General features: G+C 40.2%; 1 protein-coding gene across 1 annotated transcript; it reads left to right on the top strand.

Annotated features, from left to right (window-relative positions):
* The first annotated feature begins 4,039 nt into the window (after positions 1-4,039).
* Positions 4,040-8,101, top strand: LOC110526131 (serine/threonine-protein phosphatase 2A catalytic subunit beta isoform). The gene is made up of 7 exons (XM_021606765.2): positions 4,040-4,525; positions 4,937-5,146; positions 5,469-5,642; positions 5,799-5,888; positions 5,975-6,136; positions 6,755-6,873; positions 6,997-8,101. Exons 1-7 carry the CDS (start codon positions 4,424-4,426, stop codon positions 7,067-7,069), a joined length of 930 nt encoding a protein of 309 aa, XP_021462440.1. The 5' UTR covers positions 4,040-4,423; the 3' UTR covers positions 7,070-8,101.
* Positions 8,102-8,861: the final 760 nt, after the last annotated feature.

The following is an 8,861-nucleotide window of genomic DNA, read 5'->3' as shown; positions in this document are numbered from 1 at the left end:
GTGTACCAAACTCACTAAAAGTGGCAGTAATAAAGCCTCCCTTGAAAAAGCCAAACCTTGACCTAGAAAATAAAAAAAAACTATCGGCCTATATCAAATCTCCCATTCCCCTAAAAAATGTTAGAAAAAGCTGTTGCGCAGCAACTCACAGCCTTCCTGAAGACAAACAATGTATACGAAATGCTTCAGTCTGGTTTTAGACCCCATCATAGTACTGAGACTGCACTTGTGAAGGTGGTAAATTACCTTTTAATGATGTCAGACCGAGGCTCTGCATATGTCCTCGTGCTCCTAGACCTTAGTGCTGTTTTTGATACCGTCAATTCCCACATTCTTTTGGACAGTTTGGAAACCCAAATTGGTCTACACAGACAAGTTCTGGCTTGATTTAGATCTTATCTGTCGGAAAGATATCAGTTTATCTCTGTGGATGGTTTGTCCTCTGACAAATCAACTGTAAATGTCGATGTTCCTCAAGGTTCCGTTTTAGGACCACTATTGTTTTCACTATATATTTTACCTCTTGGTGATGTCATTCAGAAATATAATGTTGGGAGACAGGGGTTGGGAGACACTGTGGCCCTGTCCACAGTATCTCCCAACCCCTGCGGTCTCAGCCTCCAGTATTTATGCTGCAATAGTTTGTGTCGGGGTGCTGGCCTTCGAGGCAGAGTTCCTCTGTCCAATGTCTGTCTTCTTTTGCCCATCTTAATCTTTTCTTTTTATTGTCCAGTCTGAGATATGGCTTTTCTTTGCATCTCTGCCTAGAAGGCTAGCCTCTTCACTGTTGATGTTGAGACTGTTTTTTTTGCGGGTACTATTGAATGAAGCTGCCAGTTGAGGACTTGTGAGGCATCTGTTTCTCAAACAAGACACTTTAATGTACTTGTCCTCTTGCTCAGTTGTGCACCGGGGCCTCCCACTCCTCTTTCTATTCTGGTTAGGGCCAGTTTGCGCTGTTCTGTGAAGGGAGTAGTACACAGTGTTGTACGAGATGTTCATGGAATAGCCTTCATTTCTCAGAACAAGAATAGACTGACGAGTTTCAGAAGAAAGTGCTTTGTTTCTGGCCATTTTGAGCCTGTAATCGAACCCACAAATGCTGATGCTCCAGATATTCAACTAGTCTAAACAAGGCCAGTTTTATTGCTTCTTTAATAAGAATCACAGTTTTCAGCTGTGCTAACAATTGCAAAAGGGTTTTCTAATGATCAATTAGCTAATTCAAGTTTATCATTTTAAAAGGCTAACACAACGTGCCATTGGATGGTTGCTGATGGTTGCTGATAATTGGCCCCTGTACGCCTATGTAGATGTTCCATTAAAAATCAACTGTTTCCAGTTACAATAGTCATTTACAACATTAACTATGTCTACACTGTATGTCTGATCAATTTGATGTTATTTCAATGGACAAAAAATGTGCTTTTCTTTCAAAAACGATGACATTTCTAAGTGGCCATAGACTTTTGAACAGTTGTGTAAATATCAAACCACTGTCAGAATACCTTAGTATTTCACAAGTTTAACTTGTAGCAAATATAGAATACATTCGGAACAAAATGCTGATAACAGTGTACAAATCCATCTAATTAGCTACAGTTGAAACCGGTTTATAAATTATAGCGTACATCAGCTGACTAACTGGAGCTGGCTAGCAACTGCTACAGCATCAAATTGTATTTGACACATGCGCCGAACACAACAGGTGTAGTAGACCTTACAGTGAGGCGGCAGGTAGCCTAGTGGTTAGAGCGTTGGGCCAGTAACCAAAAGTTTGCTGGATTGAATCCCTGAGCTGACAACGTAAAAATCTGTCATTTTGCCCCTGAACAAGGCAGTTAACCCACTTTTCCCCGGTAGGCCGTCATTGTAAATAATAATTTGTTCTTAACTGACTTGCCTAGTTAAATAAAAGGTAAAAAACTAAAAAAAGTTCAATGCTTACTTACAAGCCCTTAACCAACAATTCAGTATTAAGAAAAATAAGTGTTAAGTAAAAAAATAGAAATAACATAGTTAAAGTGCATAGTTAAAGTGCAGCAGTAAAATAACAGTAGCCATTTGATTAGCTGTTCAGGAGGCTAATGCGATTAACATGAGGTTGTAAGTAACAAGAACATTTCCCATGACATAGTCATACCTGATATTGGCAGAAAGCTTAAATTATTGTTAATCTAACTGCACTGTCCAATTTACAGTAGCTATTACAGTGAAATAATACCATGCCATTGTTTGAGGAGAGTGTACAGTTATGAACTTAAAGTTATTAATAAACCAATTACGCACATTTGGGCAGTCTTGATACAAAGTTCTGATTAGAAATGCAATGGTTTATTGGATCAGTCTAAAACTTTGCAAATACACTGCTGCCATCTAGCGGCCAAAATCTAAATTGTACCTGGGCTGGAATAATACATTATGGCCCTTCTCTTGCATTTCAAAGATGATGGTTCGAAACAAAAACAAAATAAATGCATGGTTTTTTCAATCAGTCCTACAGTTCCACAAACTTCAAAGTGTTTCCTTTCAAATGGTATCAAGAATATGCATATCCTTGCTTCAGGTCCTAAGCTGCAGGCAATTAGATTTGGGTAAGTCAATTTAGGCGAAAATTGAAAAAAATTGTCCGATCGTTATTAAGAGGTTTTAAGAACAAATTCTTATTTACAATGACGGCCTACCTCGGACAACGCTGGGCCCATTGTGCGCCGCCCTATGGGACTCCCAATCACGTCCGAATGTGATACAGCCTGGATTTGAACCAGGGACTGTAGTGACACCTCTTGATGTGGACATCAAGAAACTTGAAGCTCTCAACCTGCTCCACTACAGCCCCGTCGATGAGAATGGGTGCGTGTTCGGTCCTCCTTTTCCTGTAGTCCACAATCATCTCCTTTGGTCTTGGTCGCGTTGAGGGAGAGGTTATCCTGGCACCACACGGCCAGGTCTCTGACCTCCTCCCTATAGGCTGTCTCATCGTTGTCGGTGAATAGGCCAACCACTGTTGTGTCATCGGCAAACTTTGGCATTTGTTATGTTAGCTTGAAAGCTTGTGATTTGTACTCGTCGGGAATGTTCAATGTCAATTAACTAGCTACACCACCCGATGTTCAATGTCAATTAGCTAGCTACACCACCCGATGTCACAGGAAGTCCATAAAGATCATCAAGGACAACAACCACCCCGCTATCATCCAGAAGGCAAGGTCAGTACAGGTGTATCAAAGCTGGGACCGAGAGACTGAAAAACAGCTTCTATCTCAAGGCCATCAGACTGTTAAACAGCCACCACTAACATTGAGTGGCTGCTGCCAACACACTGACTCAACTCCAGCCACTTTAATAATGGGAATTGATTGGAAATGATGTAAAATATATCACTAGCCACTTTAAACAATGCCACCTAATATAATGTTTACACACCCTACATTATTCATCTCATATGTATATACTGTACTCTATATCATCTACTGCATCTTTATGTAATACATGTATCACTAGCCACTTTAACTATGCCACTTTGTTTACATACTCATCTCATATGTATATACTGTACTCAATACCATCTACTGTATCTTGCCTATGCCGCTCTGTACCATCATATAAGGTAGTAGTTTTGGAATTGTTAGCTAGATTACTTGTTGGTTATTACTGCATTGTCGGAACTAGAAGCACAAGCATTTCGCTACACTGCATTAACATCTGCTAACCATGTGTATGTGACAGATTTGATTTGATGATTTGATTTGATTTAGCTAGTTTCTAACATAACAGCTTCCTAGTTATCTGTAGCAATCCGATTATGTTGACAATTGTGTAGGTAGTGTCTTATTGAACACGTTGAGAAGTAATTACCAGCATTGTCTAAATATATTTTGATTGCAGCTTTCTTCTTCGTTGGGAAAAATACATGTAATTAAAAGAAACAGACAGGGACCAATGGCGATCATCAATGGGTGTAATTTGACATCAAGAAATGCCAATATCAGAAAACGCCCCAAATTGCTTTCTGCAATTACACTCTTCTCGTGCCCTTTGCGTGTAATTCGTCTTCTTCGCCACAAGGTGGCTGGTGTGTAATAAATGGTGGCACTAGAACTCCCTTAAAACCCCGTATGTTATTGTTGTAGGCCAGCTAGCTACAGCGCTTCGTCGCCGGTAAAATTCTGCCGCACCGAGGGATTTTAATCCACTCTGATTCCCCTCAGTTAATACTCTGTTCGCCTGTTTACGAGACTTTGGTTTTATATATTTTACCATGATTAGAAAGTAGATAGTTAGGTCTTTAGTTCTACATTTTAGAGTCATCACTTTGTCGGGACAGGAGCAGCTAACAAGTCAGCCAGCTAACTAGTTAGCTAGTCAATTTAGCTAATACATTTTTTTCCCGATCAAGACGTCGATTGATACCACTGCTGTCATGGAAGACAAATCTTTTACGAAGGAATTAGATCAATGGATCGAACAACTAAACGAGTGTAAACAACTTACGGAGAATCAAGTCAGGAGTCTCTGTGAGAAGGTAACTTTACCTAAACCCAATTTGTTAGATTAGAGCTGAAATTATTGTTCGACGAGATTAGTTGGCTAGTTTAACGGTAGCTAACAATAGGTAGCTAGCAAAGCTAACTAACAGTAGCCAGCTAGCTTCAAAGCATACTTGCCAACGATTTAGCTAGCTAACGCTCGTTAGCATGAACTGGGCCTAACCATTCAGCTAGCCAAACTGAAGCCTATATGGAATGACTAAACAATCCAGATGATTAACACCATGATGACTAACCACAGTTAACGTACTTATTCAGGATGCCCTTCAATCCAATCAATATTTATGGGTGTGCAAGGCTAGCTATCTGATCAACGATTTCGCTGGTAGGACAGGGCGTTCTGTTAATGATCTAGCTAAATGTACGTTGTCGTTTTGTGTTTTCAGGCCAAGGAAATCCTTACCAAAGAATCAAATGTGCAGAAAGTGCGATGTCCGGTCACAGTTTGTGGGGATGTTCATGGGCAGTTCCATGACCTCATGGAACTCTTCAAGATTGGGGGGAAATCTCCTGACACCAACTACCTGTTCATGGGGGATTACGTGGATAGAGGCTACTACTCAGTGGAAACTGTCACACTTCTCGTCACATTAAAGGTATGCTTTTCACAACTCACTTTACACAAAGGTGTCTGGTGCACCAGGTTATGATGATAATTCACTGTTGCTCAAGCAGCTAAGACCTTGGGGCGGCAGGGTAGCCTAGTGGTTAGAGCGTTGGACTAGCGGCCGAAAGTTCAAATCCCTGAGCTGACAAGGTACAAATCTGTTGTTCTGCCCCTGAACAGGCAGTTAACCCACTGTTCCTAGGCCGTCATTGAAAATAAGAATTTGTTCTTAACTGACATGCCTAGTTAAATAAAGGTAAAATAAAAATAAATAAATATGATGACAGATTATTTTTGGTGAAATGTTACAGGTCCGTTACCAAGAACGAATCACAATTCTGCGAGGAAACCACGAAAGCAGGCAAATCACACAGGTGTATGGCTTCTATGACGAGTGCTTGAGGAAATACGGCAATGCCAACGTGTGGAAATCCTTCACAGACCTGTTTGACTATCTCCCACTAACTGCACTTGTAGATGAACAGGTATTTTTGGTTTGAGTTTTCCTATTAAATCTGCATTTGTGCAGTTTCACCAACTCAATATTTGAATTGTCAATGTTTAATGGAAGTGAGTATGTTCTATTTAAATCCTCCACACTAACTGCTGATTTCTAATCCAAACTACTTTTATATTGCCAGATCTTCTGCCTACATGGAGGTCTCTCTCCTTCTATAGACACTCTTGATCACATACGGGCTCTGGACCGCTTGCAAGAGGTCCCACACGAGGTATATATTATGTTGCACAGAGAGCATAGGTGTCATTCTCAAAGTCTCATGGCGCATCAACATTAACTGTGTTCCTTTTATTTCAGGGTCCAATGTGTGACCTTCTGTGGTCAGACCCAGATGACCGTGGTGGCTGGGGTATCTCCCCTAGAGGTGCTGGCTACACCTTTGGTCAAGACATCTCTGAAACCTTCAACCATGCCAACGGACTCACCCTTGTGTCCCGTGCCCACCAATTGGTTATGGAGGTACAATATAATTTGTTAATCTGCTATTACATTTTCAATCAAAGTTGTATAATACTCAGTCAGTATTCACATTTTCCCCACCTTGGGAGAAAACACAGGAGTTCAGACTGCCAGCAAAAAAGCCCTATTTACATGTTGCTTATGAGTGCATTTCACACTACTTTGGGATTATGATTGGTTTGTAAGGCTCCTATGAATATCCTGCTTAATGTTTGTCATCGCAAATCAACTGCATTATACTTCAACCAGAAAGGTTATTTGGCTACATTGCTAGTCTGTCAAGCTTTAGCATTCTAACTAACAGCGGCATTCAAAATAGGCATTTTGCAATGATCAATCAAATAATCTTAGCGACCATTCAATAACTAATCAAAACTTTAAGCGTATGACAACACACAGAAATGGTGCATATCTAGGCAAAATTGAATGTGTGCGAATGGCATTTGGGTTCCCTCACGGTGGCCATTGTACTTGTTTATGATGTGAATGGCGACTAAGTATTTCTTTCTAATTGTGATTACCATGGAGGTTTGGAGACCTGCCACATCGTTAGGATTGTATATTAATACAATGGTGCAAACAATGCCTTAAGACTGGTTCTTAATTGTTTTTCTTCAGGGATACAACTGGGGCCATGACAAAAATGTTGTCACCATTTTCAGTGCACCAAATTACTGCTATCGCTGTGGCAACCAGGCAGCCATCATGGAGCTGGATGATACACTCAAATATTCTTTGTAAGTATGAGGATGTCTAGTGACTTTCCTATTATTCAAATTGGGTAGATCAGACATCCAATGTTTGCACAAGTATTTTCTGTTGCTCAACAATCTGACTATATTTTTCTCAATCCCCTTCAGCCTACAGTTCGACCCGGCTCCTCGACGCGGAGAGCCTCATGTGACTAGACGCACCCCTGACTACTTCCTGTAACTGTTTGAAGCCATCCTTGTTCAAGTACTGCACATCTAGATTTGAATATACTGTACAAGAGGGGTTTAATAAATGCATTCTACAGAAGATAATGGTATAGGAAACCTACAAAATAATAGCAAGAACCCCCTCTGCAGTTTAGAAAATGCTGTCATAATGCTGTGCTGATAAACATTTGCAATACATGTTTAACTTTTTTTTTTTTTAATACATGTTTTAAAGTGATTGAAATATGAAAGTACCAACATGGACCAAATGTGCCATAAAATCTTAAGACATGTAAAACTTGCCTTTTTTTTTCACTTCAATAGAATACTATTTGGCCAATGTTGCTACAGATTGTACGCAAGACGTGATAACCAAGTATTTTGTGGCCATTACAAGAAAGCCCCATACAAACCAGCCCCTAGATTCAACTAACCTGTTCTTGCTGACACGTTCTTCATTTCGGCATACATTCTTTTAGCACTGTTAGTTTCCAGTTGGTTTAAAAAAAAAGCTAACAAAGATTAAATCCATGTTTTGTACCACTCTGTGGTTCCTCACAATCTTAACTGCTGCATATCTAGCATTTCCAAGCACCTTTGCAGGAACTAGTTGTTTCTAAAATGTGACCAAAACAAAGCTCTACACACATGCAAGAGACATCTCACTTGACACAACATGAATGTAATATCTTTCTGAATTCTCTAGTTTTTATAGAAGCAACTGGAAATTGACATTTTAAGGTCCTTTTTTTTCACTTAATTGAGAACGAAGAAAGTATCTCCAAGTTAGTTAAATCTATGGGCTTGTTTGTATGGGGTTTTCCTGTAATGGACACAATCTTTGGTTGTAAGACCAGCTAATGTTATCTGTAGCTACTCAAACTGACTATGGTATGAAATGTTTTTTTTCTTGCTAGATTGTAAATTTAGATTCCTAAAAGTCATTTAGCTTCTTAGACCAAGTGGCATTCATAAAGATGACTTGCTCTGCTGAACATCTCAGCAACCTTATAATTTGAATAAAGATAATGAACATTTAACGGTCCTCTTCTTGTTATCACTCGGGTCAGCTTTACAGTTTCCTGTTTCAGTTAGTAATGAGGCTGGAATAAGGGTACTTGAGGGCTTTTTACATTAAGCCACACTGAGCTAGGGTAAGTTTCACCAAATGATGAAAAGGACAATGAAATTCAAATATCCTTTCACACTGAAGCTGAAACTTTGCTGACCCTATACTGTTTCCTGATTATCAAGTTACCACACTGCTTTTTGGCTATACCCTTTTCTCCATTTATCGCAATTGAGGATTGTAGGAGTTGGCTTTGCTATATCCATGGTTATAAGTACCAATCAAGTGCCTTGCTAGCAAAAGTGGAAATAAAAACACTAGCAGGAACTAGCAAGCCCTGAGCACGGTTGTGGTAAAATGTCCTTTATCAGACTAGCATACGGCATTTTTCAAGGATGAGCATAAAAGCATTAAATGGGGAGAAGACAACTAAGTCTGGCCATGTGAAGAAGTGCAGCTATAGTGAGTAACTTTGGTCAGGGCCACCCCAACTGGCACACCATGAATAGAGGGAAGTTGATGGCCAGCAATTTTGTAGCCGTGGTAATAGCCAAGCCCGTTGCTCTGTCGCTGCTAAAAGGTGGCCCCAGATCAGTCGTTGGATGGGGTGTTGTCCTCTTCGTTATGACTCCCACTTTACAGACATCAAAATAGCTACAGGGATGGATGTGCAGGAGTCAGGGCTTTGGGTCATGGGGGTCAGGAATCCTGGGTGCCTCACCGTATGGTCTGGTGG

The sequence above is a fragment of the Oncorhynchus mykiss genome, chromosome 6, assembly GCF_013265735.2.
Source record: "Oncorhynchus mykiss isolate Arlee chromosome 6, USDA_OmykA_1.1, whole genome shotgun sequence".
Lineage (NCBI taxonomy): Eukaryota > Metazoa > Chordata > Actinopteri > Salmoniformes > Salmonidae > Oncorhynchus > Oncorhynchus mykiss.
Note: the sequence above shows the minus strand (reverse complement) of the source record. Positions and strands in the feature narration are given on the sequence as shown.

Coding starts and splice junctions, on each gene's coding strand:
- LOC110526131 (XM_021606765.2), top strand. CDS start 4,424: ATGGAAGACAAATCTTTTACGAAGGAATTAGATCAATGGATCGAACAA. Junction 5,147..5,468: donor CACTTCTCGTCACATTAAAG/GTATGCTTTTCA, acceptor GAAATGTTACAG/GTCCGTTACCAAGAACGAAT. Junction 6,874..6,996: donor GATACACTCAAATATTCTTT/GTAAGTATGAGG, acceptor AATCCCCTTCAG/CCTACAGTTCGACCCGGCTC.